Source organism: Phocoena sinus, chromosome 11, assembly GCF_008692025.1.
Source record: "Phocoena sinus isolate mPhoSin1 chromosome 11, mPhoSin1.pri, whole genome shotgun sequence".
Taxonomy (NCBI): Eukaryota; Metazoa; Chordata; class Mammalia; order Artiodactyla; family Phocoenidae; genus Phocoena; species Phocoena sinus.
The window spans coordinates 411,220-426,754 of record NC_045773.1 but is presented as its reverse complement, the minus strand read 5'-3'; the positions used below and the strand labels follow the sequence as shown (position 1 = coordinate 426,754).

Genomic DNA, 15,535 nt, shown 5'->3' with positions numbered 1-15,535 from the left:
GGAGCCACCCAGAGGAGTCACTGAGGGAGTGGGGCCCCGTTGCTGGGGAGCATCTCCGAGTTTTCTGTGACTCTCCACCTCTGTACCTCAGGCTCTTCATCTGTAGGATGGGGGTGATTCAGGCCCTGGTAACCACCCCTTACAGACCTGGGAAACGAGAGTGGCTGGATGCGGGGCCGTCTGTAGCGTTCAGGACGTTTGGGCTCGCGCTGAGGCTTTTGCTGAGCGTACTGTGAGCTGGATGGCTCCTGAGAGGTGGAGGATAGGGGCAGAGCCAGCTCCGTGGAAGGAGAGTGGGGTTTGGAGTGAAGCAAGGAAGGCAGAAACCTGGTTGAAGAGGAAACTTGGGAAAGGCGGTTATGATTCCAAGTGGCAGATGGATAGATGTTGTTCAGTAATAGATGGCAGGACCCTCTCTTTCTTTCCATGTAATTCATTTTCACTAAAGTTTGCCTCAGTCAGCAGTGCCTTTAAATTGGATTAGGTAGTTTCGTGCAAAGAGTTTGTGTCTGGCCCCGAGCAGGCTCAACGAACCTCCCCCAAATCCATCCTCGGACCATCAGTAAGAACCCTTTAGAGGACAGTTGGCCAACGGTGGCCCTAGGGAAGGAAGTGGCAGGGCCCTGAGTAGGAGGAGAATGGGCTGTGGCGGGGAAAACTCCGGAAAGGCTGGTTGGATCTTGAGGACAGAGGCCTTGAATGCTGGGTATGTCCTTCTACCCTGAGGCATGGCAGTGGAAGACTCTTGACGTGGGGGCTGTGCTTTGGGAAGCTCTCTGCAACCCCTCAGTGGAGGACCTCTTCGCAGTAGCTGTGGAGGTAGATGGCTGATGACAGGGCCCACCCCTGAAGCACAGCCTGCCCTTCACCACCATCTGAGTTTGAGGGAGACTGCAGGACCCTCCCCACTGCCCCGCCCTGGCAGACACTGGTGGTCCGGGAACCTCCTCTCTCCCGCCTTGTGCTTCCACAGCGAGGGACAGGCATTAGCGTGACACTCGGGTAGAAGTTCCTGCGGGGATTCGGCATGTGACACCGTGGCAGCTCTCTCCTCTCCTCTCTGAGGTCTGCCTGCCTGCTTGGAGCGTGTGCTTCTCCATGTGGGGGACTCAGTGCAGACAGTCCGGGTCCGTGGAGGATGGAGGCTCTTCCCATCTGCCTGCCCAGAAGGTTGGCCGCATCTCCCCTCGCGGTGTCGGTGTGGAGATGCCAGCCTGGGCTCGGAGCATCACACCTGCCCACCTCTGTCCGCCCAGCTGGAGGGAGCAGCTGCGGAAGGGCGCTCTCCCTTTCAGCACAAAGGAATCTCTCCCAGAAGCCAGTCTCTCCTGGAGTCATGCTGGTCACCCCAGCCGGGGCCTGCGCCGGCAGAGGGGGCAGGGTGGCCACGGCAGGTTAAACCTGCGCGGATCACTCCCCAGGCCTGAGGGAACCAGCCGCCGGCACCGGTAAGCAGCCCCCTTACGGTGCCCCCCTCAAGCACCCCTTCCAGCCGCTCTCGGGACCGGGCGGCTGCGTGCATAGCGCTCGCTGCGAGCGTGCCCGGGAGGGACAGGGCGCACCGGCCGCCGGGAGCCTGCGCCCCAGCGCCTCCCCAGGACGGTCACCCCCTGTCGCGGTTCTCCCGAGGGCAGCTTGCTGCGCGTAGGCGGCCGCGGACCGTGGGCGCTGCGAGCCCAGTGGGAAGAGAGAGACGTTGGCTCAGCAAAGCCGCGTGGGCCACGGACTGTGGCGGCGTAGCCGGAGCGGAGTCCGGTCTGCCTATTGCGGCCTCCTGGCGAATCAGTCTGTCTTTACGCGCCCCACGCATGCACACGCAGGTACGCACGCGCAGGTACACACATGCGTGCGCACGTGCCCGCCCACGGCTGTAACCTGAGCTGGGCTTCCCGTCTCCAGCACAGGCTCTGGCCCTGAGGCCCCAGCTTGGGGCCCCGAAGCAGCCTGAGCACCGCCACGGGGGCCTCGGGGGCCAGCAGACCTGGACCTGCCCCTGCGGCCCCGCCTGCCCGTGATGCCGCCTCCCCAGCCAGGCCCACCCCCCACCTCCCACTGCTGTGTCTTATTTTCTTCCCTCCTGAAAAGACTCTCGGGATCTTTGCTGCTTGTTTGTTTACCGCTGGTCTCCAGCCAGTACCACCCACAACACGCACAGTTCCCCAAACAGAAGCTTCGGAGCAGAGGGACTGTGTCTGCTCCATTCATCCCTGAATTCCGGGCACCTGGCGCAGGGCCTGGGACGGAGCGGCGCTCAAGGCATCGGTGACTGAGTCACTGACTGGCTGAATGGGCTCCCCTACTGGCGAGCGAGTTGCTCCAGGTTCAGAGAGGCAAGAAACTGAGTAATTAAGAGTGAAGATTTTCATCTCCGTCCCAGCTCGGCTGCCCGTGTGGTCTCCAAAAAGTTCCTTCACCTCCCTCTGCCTCGGTTTCCTCATCTGTAAAACAGGCATAAGCACAGTACGTACCTGTAGCGCTGATGTGGGATTGCATGAGTTAATACATGTCATGGACCCAGAACAACACCTGGCAAAGAGGAAACGCTCAGTTATCACTAGTTATTGTTGTGCCACGCACCAACCGAAGAAGCCTGCCAGCCGAGGCTCAGACAGGGGACATGGCTTACCTGAGGTCACACAGCAGGAAGGAGGCAGACGAGATCTGAACCCTGGTCCAAACGTCTCAACAGCCAGAGCCCTTTCTAGCGTCCCACCTGGCTGTGGCGCCTCCCTTGAAGCGTGGCCTGCCTGGCCCTTGGGTGCGGGGCTTGGGAGCTGGGGTGAAGGCCCGGGAAAGGGGGTTGGGGTGGGGGAGGGCAGGAGGGGCTGCTGGGGAGACCGTCCTGGTACTGGCTCCCTGCCGCACTCTCGATCCCTTCCACCCCCCGCAGCTGCACCCACTCCCCACCATGGGACTCTTACAGAGTTTTATGCATCATTAAAATGTACGCACAGACTTTAAGGAAGTAACGCTGGGCTGTAATAAGAGCTACAAAGCGACAGGATTCCTCAGAGAGCTCAGTGGTAAACCTGGTTGCCTACTTGGCAAGATGGTTTCCCAGCCTTTTGCGTCTATTAGCAGGGGAAGGGAGGGACCGACGGGGGAGTGCCCCGTGGGCTCTGAGCAGTCGCTGGAGGCTCCTTCAGAGCAGCCTGTACCTTTTCTGCATTCAAGGTCCCACACGGAGCAGCGGCCACACCAGAGCGTTGGGGGGGACCGTTACCTCCCTCCCATCATCTCCCTCACCCCTCTCAGCCATGCTAAACAAAATACCCTCTAAGTAGAAGCCTTGTGTTTGCATTGCAAATGGAGCTTCAAAATAGCCTCCCAGGTTTTCACCGGTGTGATAGAGAAGAACATTTTGTTTTAATTTTAGTTGCAATTCTCTGACTATTACTATATCTAAAGCTAAGCATCTTTACATTTGTGCTGGTCCTTGATATTCTTTTATCTGTGAATCACCTTCTCATATACTTGGCCCACCTTGCTTGTTTTGTTCTGTTTTGGTTTGGGTCCTTTCGTTATTGGTTTGCAGGAGCTTTTATATGCTCTAGATGTCACTCCTCTTTTCGAATGCTCTATTTTCTCCCATCTACCACTTGTCTTTTAACTGTAGGTCATTTTTTGACAAACAAGTTTAAACTTTTTTCATTCAGCTATCTAATTCATGCTCTTTATTGGGTTGTAGATTTTATGTATTAGTAAGGAATTACCTCCTACTGAACTTGTAAACAGTTTTTTAACGTTTACCTTTTAAAACCATTTGCAGTTTATTTTTTATTATGCTATGGGATTATGCTGGGTAGAATGTTTTCATATAAATAACCAATTATGTAGATTTTATATATAGCCTTTATCATTTATTGAATATTTTGTTTTGCCACTGAATTTAAAAAGCCAACTTCATGATACACTATTTTCCATATGTACATAGTACACTGCTAGATTTGTTTTTCTATTCTTTAGCTTTTTTATGGCAACTCACCACTGATTTAACTACTATAACTTTATCAGATATTTGGATATCTGACAAGGAAAGTCCCCTCATTGTTTTTCTCTTTTAACTTTTCTTGACCACCTCTGGAGATTTCCCTTCTCGGGGAAAGAAATCATCTTGTCATATACCATTAACAGTCTATCTGAGATTTCAACTGGGGTTCCATTGGATTTATAGATTAATTTATGGGAGAGCTGATATAGCTAGCTCTTCTTTTTTTTTTTTTTTTTTTGCGGTACGCGGGCCTCTCACTGCTGTGGCCTCTCCCGTTGCGGAGCACAGGCTCCGGACACGCAGGCCCAGCGGCCATGGCTCACTGGCCCAGCCGTTCTGCAGCATGTGGGATCCTCCCGGACTGGGGCACGAACCCGTGTCCCCTGCATCGGGAGGCGGACTCTGAACCGCTGCACCACCAGGGAAACCTGCTAACTCTTCTTGAAGGCCATTCAGTAAACTTTGGTAGCTTTCTTTATTTAGTATTTAAACATTTTTAGGAGGTTTCTCTCTAAATATTTTATGGAATTTGCTGCTTTCAAGAATGAGTTCATTTTTCATTTCATTTTATGATTGGTTTTTGCTAGTATGTAATTAAGCTGTTGATTTTTTCTATGCTGATCTTATATGTGGCTGCACTGTTAAACTCTCTTATTGAGAGTTTAACTCTCTTATAAGAGAGTTTTAAACTCTCTTATTAAAATCTCTTATAGATTCTCTTGAGAATTTTCCAGGTAGATCATCCTACGGTCTGCAGATAATCTCAGTTTTGTTCCTTTTTCCCAGTATTAATGACATTTTCCCTCGTATTATAGTACTGGCTAGAATCTCCAATAAAAAGGTTGAATAGCACAATGGTGCTAACACTGACTCTTTTTATTTCATTATCAAGTGGTGACGATCACTGTAGAGTTTCAATGCCCTTTATCATATTAAGAAAGAACCTAATTTTCTAGCTGCTTTGTTTTTTATCTTGATAGCATACATGTTGAATATTTTCAAAAGTGTTTTTGTTCTCTATGAAAATAGTTATGTGATCTTTCTTGTACTCTAGAAAAGCAGTGATTTAAACCGGTAGATTTTTATTCTAAAGTTGAACACATACCTGTATTCTTGGGATGTCTCTTAATATACTGCCAAACTGAATTTGCTAATTTTTAAAAAATAAAAATCAATTTAATTAAAAAAATAATACTATAAAAATGTTCTGTTCATCATAATTTAAAATTAAAAACACGGAACACATTCAATTAATAAAAACATAACATTTACATATTTTTGAGATTTTTTAATGAAGGGAGAGAAACAAAAAAAGGTTAAAAACGAAAGTGGAGGGGCTTCCCTGGTGGCACAGTGGTTGAGAGTCCGCCTGCCGATGCAGGGGACGCGGGTTCGTGCCCCGGTCCGGGAAGATCCCACATGCCGTGGAGCGGCTGGGCCCGTGAGCCATGGCCGCTGAGCCTGCGCGTCCGGAGCCTGTGCTCCGCAACGGGAGAGGCCACAACAGTGGGAGGCCCGCGTACCGCAAAAAAAAAACAAAAACGAAAGTGGAAAAAAGACACTTTTACACAAACATCTAGACACAAAGAAACTAAAAATGTGAAACTAAAGAAAAAAGACAAATTCGAGAACAAAGGCCAAGAGACTCACAAACATATTCGGAAGACATACAGCTGGACATATAGATGAAAAATAGATAGATGTATACACAATTATAGAGAGAGATGGGGGCGGGGGGAGAGAGGAGGGAGAGAGGAAAGCAGAGCCGGGAATATACGCTGAGACTGCAGTAAGGATAGAATGATTCTTAGGCAGAGTGACCTTATGGGCAGCACCCCATCGTCTGTATGGCCCTCAGGTTTCCGTTCTATACGGCATTTTATTTGAGTGTTTTGCGCCCGTGTTTATGAAGAAGACCGGCATATAGCTTTATTTTCCTGAGCTCTTCTCCTTTGTCTCTTCATCTATTGAAACATCTATTTCATTGACCAGCTGCATTGCTTTTGTTTGTATTTTATTAATTTCTACTTTGGCTTTAATCCCATCATTCTACTTCTTTGGATTGTTTAAATGGTTTTTAAATAGTTTCTTTATTTGAAAGTTTAGTTCATTTATTTTCAATCTTCTTTTGTTTTCTAATAAATGCATATAAGTCATACTTTTTCCTTTGAGTATTGCTGTGGCAGAAAAACAGATTCTGTAATATGGCGCATCTGTGATTGTTCAGACATTAAATAGTTCATACGTTATATATTTGAACTTTCCCTTTAATTCAAGAGCTATTAAAATGTTTTTGTTAACTTCTAGCTTTATCCTATTTCAATCAGCCTAAGTAATAGCAACTCTTTGAAGTTTATTAAGATTTCCTTAACGGCCTTGCATAGGTCAGTTTTTCAGAATATTCCATTTGTGGTTAAAAGAATATATAATCTCTGCCAGTTGAGCAGAACGGTAATTAGATTAAGCTCATTACTTATTTTTTTCAAATCCTCTTTTTACTTATTCATTTCTATGAGTTTTGTCAAAATTGCCCGCTAAGACATTGAGGATCTAGTTTCTTTCTATTTGTAATTCTGACAGGTTTCTGCTCTAAGTATTTTCAAGTTGTGCTTTAAGTGCGGTAAAATGATCATTAGTTACCCTGTGGATTGTTCCCTTTCTTCAGCATGACATAACCCTTTCTTTTATTATTAAATGCTTTGACCCTGAATTCTATTTCATCTGAATTTAATATGACCATCTTTTTTTGGTTTTTTTTTTCTTTCTTTCTTTCTTTCTTTTTTTTTTTAAACATCTTTATTGGGGTATAATTGCTTTACAATGGTGTGTTAGTTTCTGCTTTATAACAAAGTGAATCAGCTATACATATACATATGCTCCCATGTGTCTTCCCTCTTGCGTCTCCCTCCCTCCCACTCTTTTTTTGTTTTATTAGCATTTTCTTTCATTTTTCCTGGATTATTTCTTTTAGATACGTTTCACATAATTTGTACTTTTTTTTTTTTTTTTTTTTTTTTTTTTTTTTTTTTATGCGTTACGCGGGCCTCTCACTGTTGTGGCCTCTCCCGTTGCGGAGGACAGGCTCCGGACGCGCAGGCTCAGCGGCCATGGCTCACGGGCCCAGCCGCTCCGCGGCATGTGGGATCCTCCCAGACCGGGGCACGAACCCGTGTCCCCTGCATCGGCAGGCGGACTCTCAACCACTGCGCCACCAGGGAAGCCCCATAATTTGTACTTTTATCCAACCAGTTTTTTTCTTTTAATTAATGAATTTAACCCACATTTATTGTGATGATTGATATTATTAGAATTGTTTGTTCCATCTTTTTTTTATTTTTGTGTGTTATACTTTTTGTTTCTTTCTCCCCTTTCTTACATTTTGTTATACCAACTAAATTTTCTTAAAATTTTTTTCACCCTTTAAAAATACTTAATTAAGGTTATATTTATAAAACACTATCTGTAGTTAAATCACCCCAAGTCAGACAACACGTGCTACTTCCCTCTGCTCCATTTACCAGTTTCCTAGAATTTTTATTCCGTGATCATTTTTTTAATTAAAGTATAAAGACATACTTTACATGCCCACATCTTAAGTGTACAACTTGATGAATTTTTCAAGGTGAACACATCCCTGCAAACAGGACCCAGAGGGGCACAGGACATCGCCAGTTCTCGATAAGCCTTTGTTGAGCCTCCCATCATTGCCGCCACAGGTAAACCACAGCACCACTTCCGTCACCGCCAGGCAGTGTGTGAAGTCTCTCAACCTGTATGTTTGAATCACAGTGTCTGTTCCCTTGTGTATGGCTTCTTCTGCTCCACCTCACGCCTCTGAGACTCCTCCACACAAGAGCACGTGGCAGTGGTGCTTTCCTCGTCCCTTCTACAGGTGTGTCACAGGTGGTTTCTTCTACGACGGTGAAATCTGTGTTGGTCCCAATGTGTGGGTGTTGCGAACAACGCCGCCGTGAACATTCTAGCACCTGCCTTTTGGATACACACCCAGGACAGGGCACGACTGTTTAGCATTTGAGGACGCTGTCACTTTTCCAGGTGGTGTATCATGTTGTTATTTAAAGTGTCTTATTTTAAACAGACAACACTCCTTTACTCGTAAAAAAGTAGCTTTTATTGTTTTATTTGATCACCATTGTACCCTATCGTTTTTATTCTTGCTAGAGCTCACCACCCAGCATTTGTTTGTTTTTAGAGAGTGTCTATGGGCCTTAAATGGTTGGCTTCTTTCATGCCTGGAAATATCTTTATTTTGCCTTCACAATGCATGATAGCCTTGTAATACTGAATAGTTAGGCTTCATATAAAGTTATAGGTTCCAAGTGATTTTCACCCAGAACTTTGAAGATACTGCGCTACTGTCAGGCTGATCTCTTGAGGGGCCCATCAGTCTCAGCATTTCTGCATTTCTTCAGTTTGGGGGGGGAATTTCCTCTATCACTTCTTGGAAAATCTCTTCCCTTCCAATCTGTCTATTCTTTCTTTCCAGAACTGCTACTTGATGGCTTTTACAATTTCTTACTCTGTCCTTCGTGTCGCTTGACTTTTGTTTCATGCTTTCTATTTCTTTGTATTTTTATGACAATCCCTCACTTAGGTTTCCTAGAATGTGAATATTCCATTTTTCAGCCCATCCACTGAGCTTTTGTTTTTCCTAATTTAGCAATCAAGTTTTTAATATCTTTTCTTTTACAAAGGCAATATCCTCGTGCATCTCTCTGAAGCCATTAATTATACTTATTCAAAATTCCTGTCCTGCTGTCTCTATAAATTGGATCCCTCACTCTTTTGTAGTGTTACTATTTAGAGAACACGATGGAAAGCCTTTCTCATTACTCATATTAAGTCTCGAATCACCACGCAGATTTGCAAACAGATCTGAGCAGTTAGCGGCACTGGTGCTGAAATGGAGCCCGATCAGAGGGGCTCACGTCAGCCGTGTCTGGTGAGAATAGTGGCCCCTTCGAACCTACAGACGCTTGCCTTCCACCCTCCTTTCTCTCCCCTCCCAGGCACTCCTTCTCACTGCTCCAAAATGGTAGCTCATTTCACCCCCGGTTTACAGGTTGGCTCGGGGCCCATAAGGGAACTGGTTGGTGGGTCCTTGGGAGTCAAAGTTAGGTTGAGGTGTGCCCCCTAGGGGAAGAAAGAGGAGGAGAAAGCTAGGACGTGTGGAAATCCCTCCAAAGTCCAAGGGTTCAGCCAAGAAAATAACATCAGTTGACCCATCTGCAGAAGGATTGGGAGAAACAGGAAAGCCCAGCATGGGCACAGGTGAACGTGGGAGGCAAGTAAGGACATTGGCCCCAGGTGGCGCTTCTGCGTGCTGCTGAGTGTTCAAGGCTGACCTTTCTCAGCCACCCGGGGACCCGCATGTGGGATGGGTGGGGTTGGCCCAGAGCTTCTCAGTCGGATGGACAGAAACTTGTAACCCCGCCCCACTCCTGAAGGACAAGCCCCAAATGCCACTAGTTGGATTCCCAAGTCCTCCCCTTTCTGGATTTCATAAGATTCAGGCTCTGTGTCTCCTGTTTCTCTGAGACTGGGATAAATACAGTATAGTACCAAAGTCACAGACTTTGTAAACGGAGAAAACTCAAGATCTTCCTCCAAGCCCAGCCTTGATATCTTTGCAACTTAGAATTTCGGTCTCATGTGTGTTATAAACAGCTTGTTTGCCAGACCTACGAAATTCACCCACACTCCCTGGTTGGTTGCGTTTTCTTCCCCGAGTCTGTAGATCTCCTTCATCACAACTTGACGAAAGAAGGGTGCTTTGAGGCCTGTTTCATAGGTTTTCTATTCTACAGGTTTGCTGCCCACTACTACCATTTGTCAGATTCACAAAGCAGTAGTATGTACGCATTCCTGTTGGCTGAATTTATGTAGACGCTAATTCTTGCAGCTGTTAAAAAAGGAGAATGGCAAAAGCAGGGAGGAGCACACAGACCCCTCCTCTCAGAGGATTCTCGCTCATCACAGTTTAAAGGCAGGAAGCACAAATAATGCTGCAAGATAAGAAAATAAAGAAAGAAAACCACCAGGATTCTAACAATCGACAATTACTGTTCTTCCAAATTAGATACTGGAACTTGCAGAAAGCAGCCACATCGCCAAAAACTATTATTCTGCACCTTTAACCAGCAGACGACACCTCTACAGTTGAGGAATAAAGTGAATTCTTTTAGGTGAAATCATTCCCGCAAATGAATAGGAACCAGATCAGAGGCCAACGTGCAGGCTCCAGTTTTATGAGGCCATTACCAGTCCCTGGGAGGAAAAGGGAAAGAGCAATGAGTGACACCCCACCCCACCCCGGCCCCAGGACACAGCCAGCTTTGTCACCTCCCACTCACGTTCCTGAGACAGCCCTTCCAGGGAAACGGGGTGGCTGCACTTTGATTATTTCACAGCTGGAAAGCAGCTAAGGATGTGGCCTCAGAGCCATCATCAGCTCGTTCACTCTTGTTCTCTGAGCACTGTCTGCAACCAGCGAGCATCCCTCCAGCTCCCGTGTGCTAAAGGACACAGATGTGTTCAAGGAGAGAGCCAGAGCCTGAGACAGGAGGGGCCGAGACAAGAGGTGATAGTGCAAACCGCACCCCCAGAACCCCCATCCTGCACCCTCGCCAGGGTGGACCTTCTGTTCTCTGCTTTCACTCCTACTTTCCGTGTCAGCCACGTGCCAGCACACACCCAGCACTGACGACACAGTGGTGACCACATGGCCTGCTCCCCGCCCTTCCGCTCTGGGGGTCGGGGTGTGCCAGACAATCAGAAACTCACACAAGTGTAGCATTACAAATTATGGTTTGTGCAAGGGCTCTGAGAACACGTCACAGTCTGGGCTGATGGCAGAGTGTGGTCCAAAACTGTCTGCAAGGGGCCCTGGGCCCGGCTCCCAGAGGGCGTGGCATCTCCCTGCCCAGGCCTCCGGGGAGAGGTGCCATGCCATGCGGGCGGCCTACAGCTGTGGGCTGTGGAGGGGATCCCACGCTGCCCCTGGCGGGCATCCTTCTCCTGCCTTTTCGCCCCTCGCTCACTGTCTCCGCCCCTCCGCAGCCCCACCCCTCCCGCCTTCCGTTCTGCATCTCCCTTGGCCACTTAGTAAGATGTGGGCTCCAGCAACTCACGACTTCTCTGGGCCTCAGTTTCCTTGTCTGTGTAATGGGGACAATCCAAGTAGCTCAGAGAATCAGAAGGCTATCGTGCGGTTTCAATGAGTCAATACAGGCCAAGCGGCAGCACACTCTCTGTCCGTCCTTCCTTACGTCGCTGCCTGTGCGCTTGCCTTCTTGAGCAGGGCGGGGCTCTCGGTAGCCGACCAGGACATTCCTTGAGAGCAGAGCACGCCTCTGCTCTTCCGGTTCATCAGGGAGTCCACACTAGGCATTTCCGCTCTATGGAACACCATGCGCTCATACCTGTTTCCTCCGTGAACTCGAGACGGGCTTGACCTGTTTAAGAGGAGAAATCCAGACCCGGAGCGACGGTTGCTGAACGGGGAGACATCCTGCGGGGGGGCGGCCCCCGCGGTCCCGAGGCGCCCAGGTGCGCCGGCGCGGGCGGCGGGGACGCACCTGCGCCCAGGTGCGCGGAGAGGAAGCGCCTCGCGCCGCCTGCTTCCCGAGCGGCCACTGCCACCTGACGGCCGGCCGCAGAAGTGACGCCGGGCGGGCCCCCACGCGGGGGCGTCCTTGCGGCGCTGCTCGGCAGGCGGACGCGCCTCGGAACGCGCGGAATCCCGGCGGGAATCCTCCAGCGGTGCCAGGCCCCGGGCCCTGCTGCACGGGCGCTGACAGATGAGCGCGCCTGCGGCAGAGGAATCACCTCCGGGAACCGACCGCGGAGAGCGCAGCCAGTCCGCCCAGCGGCCGGCGAGCCCTGGTCCCGCGCTGCGCTCCAGTCCGCCGCTCGCTCTGGCTGACAGCTGCTCTGCATCTGAGGCCGCACCCTTCCCGGCCCAGTTGTCCAAGAATCCCCCGGGCCGTGCGGGAACGGTACCTTCCGGGCCTGAGGCCGACATCTCCCCGCGGGGACCCGGGGCTGGCGCGGTGGGCAGGCCTCCCCCAGCGGGCTCCGCCCTCCCCGCGGAGTTACCTTCGGGGCCGGGGCCGCCTTTCCCGCTGGGACCTGAGGGAGGACACGCGCTGTCCGCGAGAGGCTCTGCTTTCAGTAACAGCAGAGCGTCCTCCGCCCCTTCCCTGGAGGGCTGGGGGCCGCGGTGCGAATGTGCCACCATCCCCTCCTGACTGTGTTTACTAAGGACTCTGGAGCGTAGGCATTTCCAAGGCAAAGAAACTGTTGACACCTTTTCTAAAAAAAAAAAAAGCAGTCGGACCTGCCGGCCCGACTTCCGTTTATGTAACTTAAAGAAACTCAGAAGGTTCCGCCTGAACAGACATCTCCATGACTCAGACCTACCCCCTAGCGTTCCCGGCTGCTCTCTGCAAAGAAAAAGGCCAGGAAACGGGCGGGGGTGTGCAGCTCTCCCTTCACTTGAGAGACCCAGCCTGACCCTCTGCTGCCTCCTTGCCTGGGAGGGGAGAGTGAATCTCTGCTCCAGCGGGACCTGAATCCCACTCTGGTGGGTCCCTTGGCTCAGGGGATCCGTGCTGGGCTGACCAAAGGCTCCTCCACGTGTGGAAAACACGGAAAGAAGCACAGCAAAGTCTGACCGACTCAGAACACCCGGAGTACCGCCGGAGGAAATGGTCCATGCGTGCCCCGTGCGCAGGGGAAAGGAAAAGAGAGCCTACCGAGAAAGATAGGTCCCCTTCTGCTACCTTCCGAAGTCCTTGTTTTCTTTCCCCGTGGGAGACTGTTGGCAAAAGAAGTCCCGGTTTTGTCCCCTCCCTGGGTGCATGTCCTCAGTGATGGGACTGCAGCCCGTCCTGTCACTAGAAGGGCAGGGTACCTCCCTCTGGCCCTTTGGTCGACAGGAAGTCACAAAAGAGAAGGTGTACTGGTTCCCAGCCAAGGCCTCTGGAGGCCTTGCATGCTTCCTGTCTCTCAGAGATCTCTGGGCCTGCCTGCTGCAGGATGAGTCACGCAGCTGTCTCAGCTGAATCTCCGGATGTGCTACGAAGCTGCATGGAGAGGGGTGAGGCTGCACATTGACTCAGGGCTGACTCACAGCTGACACGGCAGCAAGCCCTGCAGAGCCCAGCTCAGAAGGGCAGAACCCTGCCACCTCAGATCACGAGCAACACTGAGGGTTGTTGATGAAGGATACTTCCTTACGCAGCAACAGCTAACTGACACACCCACTGCCTTTATTTTTCTGCCCGTCCTGGACCCACACAATGTCACCCAGCTGGGTAGCCACGTCTCCGGGTTATTCCCCCACTCTCTGCCTTCTGGGGCTCGGTGATAGGAAAGGATCCTCCCACTAAGGAAACTTTACAAACTGGGTAAAGTTTGAGTGTCCGCAGAGGCCGGGGTGGTGAGCCCTCTGCACTGAGGGGCAGCAGGGGGCTGCTGCCCAGTCTCCGGTTTTTTCCTGAAGATTTTCCTCCTTCTCTTTGAAACAACTGCTCTGTGAGATGGCGGATTGGCTTCCTGCAACGACTTCCATTCAGTAACCTCCTAGGGTGGACTCACCTTTTCCTCCTGCAGCATTTCTTCAAGGATTAGCTCCTCATTTGGGTGAAAGGGAGCCTCAAATAACTTCTTGAGAAATGCTCTGTGCAGGGTCAACCTCCTGAGTCCTTCTATGTCTGAAAACACCTTTACTTTGCCTTTAAACATTGGCTTGTTCTAGATGTCTAGGTGCAAAATAAATGTTCTTCACAAATTTAGAGGTGGTGTTCCTTTTCCCCCCAGCACGCACAGTTACTGGTGAAGCGTCTGATGCCAAATGCACCCCCCCTGCACCCACCTTTTTTGGAAGCTCGTAGGATATTTCCATTATCCTTGATATTCTGAAATTTTGTGCTGCTGTCGTGTGGGTCTTTTTGATCCGTTATGCTGGGCACTCAGAGGGCCCTTCTGGCCTGAAGGCTCATGTGCTGGGAAGTTGTCTCCTATTATTACTATTATTTTCCTATTTCTGTCCCTTCTTCTCTGTCTATATTTTTGGAGCTTCTATTGGACAGACATTGTAACCTCATGGATTGATTTTTTTGGTTTCTTCTCTCATATTTTCTGCCTCTCTATTGTGCCATATTGTGGGAAATTTTCTTATACATAGACACGTGTGTATACATAGAAATATATAAGTGCAGATAATAATAGTTGTGTAATATTATATTATGTATAATTCATATCATACTTATATATAATATACATAATTTATATTATGTACCATATTTTTATATATAAATAAGTTTTGGCAACAATACATCAAATTTCTAAGAGTTCTAGTTTTCTAATTGGTTCTTGTTTTATTTATTCGTATTTTCTTTATTTAACAACTTAACTCACATGCCATGAAAGGCACCCATTTAAAGTAAATTCAAAGGCTTTTAGTATATTCCCAGAGTTATGCATCCATCGCCACAATTTTAGAACCCTTTTTTCTCAAAAAATATCCTATAACCCTTAGCCATCACTCCGCATGCCTCCCTATTTTCTCCCCTGCTGCCCAACCCGAGGCAACCACTAATCTAGTTTCTGTGTCAGTGTCTTCTTGGTTCTATCATCTGATTTCTTGACTCTGACTTCAGTGAATTAAGGACTTACAAGGGATAAGAGGTGATTAATTAGGCTGTTTCCTGCCCCAGGAGTCAACTATGGAAGAAAAAGGCAAATATATGTCGAAAATTAAAGGATAGAAAATGATATGTTTATAAATACCAACAAAAGAAAGTAGATTTGGCCACAGTAATATTTGGAAAAATAGAATTTAACGACTAAAGAGTTAACAAGGACAAAGAAGGATATTTTATGATAAAAAATATACTCCATTAAGAAATTATGAGTCATGAATTTTTCTGCACCTAACATCATAATCCTGAAATATTTTTGTGTGTTAAGATGCTTTTCATTGCAAGTAACAAAAACCACAACTCGAGCTGGCTTACATAATAAAGGGAATTGAAGGGAATTGCAGTGCTGACTCTGCAGAAGGCAGTACCCCAGAGGGAGGGGCCCGAGACCCGAGTCTGCCCCTCCTCTGACATCCGTGTGGCCTTGGGAGGATCCTGTTCTCATCTCCATCCTTAGCTGTCTCACCTGTGAGGTGGAGACAATGATCTCTCCTTTCTGGGGCTGTTGGGAGGAGTAAATAATGAAACTTCACACATGTACTGATTGTGTGCTCACCAGGTGCCAGATGCTGTCTTAAGCACTTTATGTGTCTTGACTCTTGTAAATTCACATCAACCCTTTGAGGTAGGAACTGGTATTAGTCTCATTCTATGACTGTTGTCTCGGACCGCTGACTAGGAAGCAGTGGGGCTGGGATTCTGAGCAAGGCTGTCTGGCTTCAGAGCCTGTGCTTTTTCGGAGCTTAATTAAAATACAGTTTCCTAAAAACAGTGTCATAGTTCTGAAAGGCCCACCAGTGAAGCTTTGATGGATCAA

The 15,535-nt window shown here is 48.8% G+C and overlaps 1 protein-coding gene across 4 annotated transcripts; it reads right to left on the bottom strand.

Annotated features, from left to right (window-relative positions):
• Positions 1 to 7,261: 7,261 nt before the first annotated feature.
• LOC116762612 (collagen alpha-1(I) chain-like) lies at positions 7,262 to 14,229 on the bottom strand. 4 transcript variants are annotated; one of them, XR_004352295.1, is made up of 2 exons: positions 10,366 to 14,229; positions 7,262 to 10,279 (listed from the first exon to the last, which is right to left on the bottom strand). XR_004352295.1 is itself a non-coding variant. In XM_032649805.1 (2 exons), exon 2 carries the CDS (start codon positions 12,249 to 12,251, stop codon positions 11,277 to 11,279), a length of 975 nt encoding a protein of 324 aa, XP_032505696.1. In that variant the 5' UTR covers positions 12,252 to 12,350; positions 12,434 to 14,229; the 3' UTR covers positions 7,263 to 11,276. The 4 variants fall into 4 exon arrangements, 1 of the variants encoding a protein (XP_032505696.1); XR_004352297.1 differs by having other exon boundaries at positions 7,262 to 10,565; positions 11,143 to 14,229; XR_004352298.1 differs by having other exon boundaries at positions 11,143 to 14,229.
• Positions 14,230 to 15,535: the final 1,306 nt, after the last annotated feature.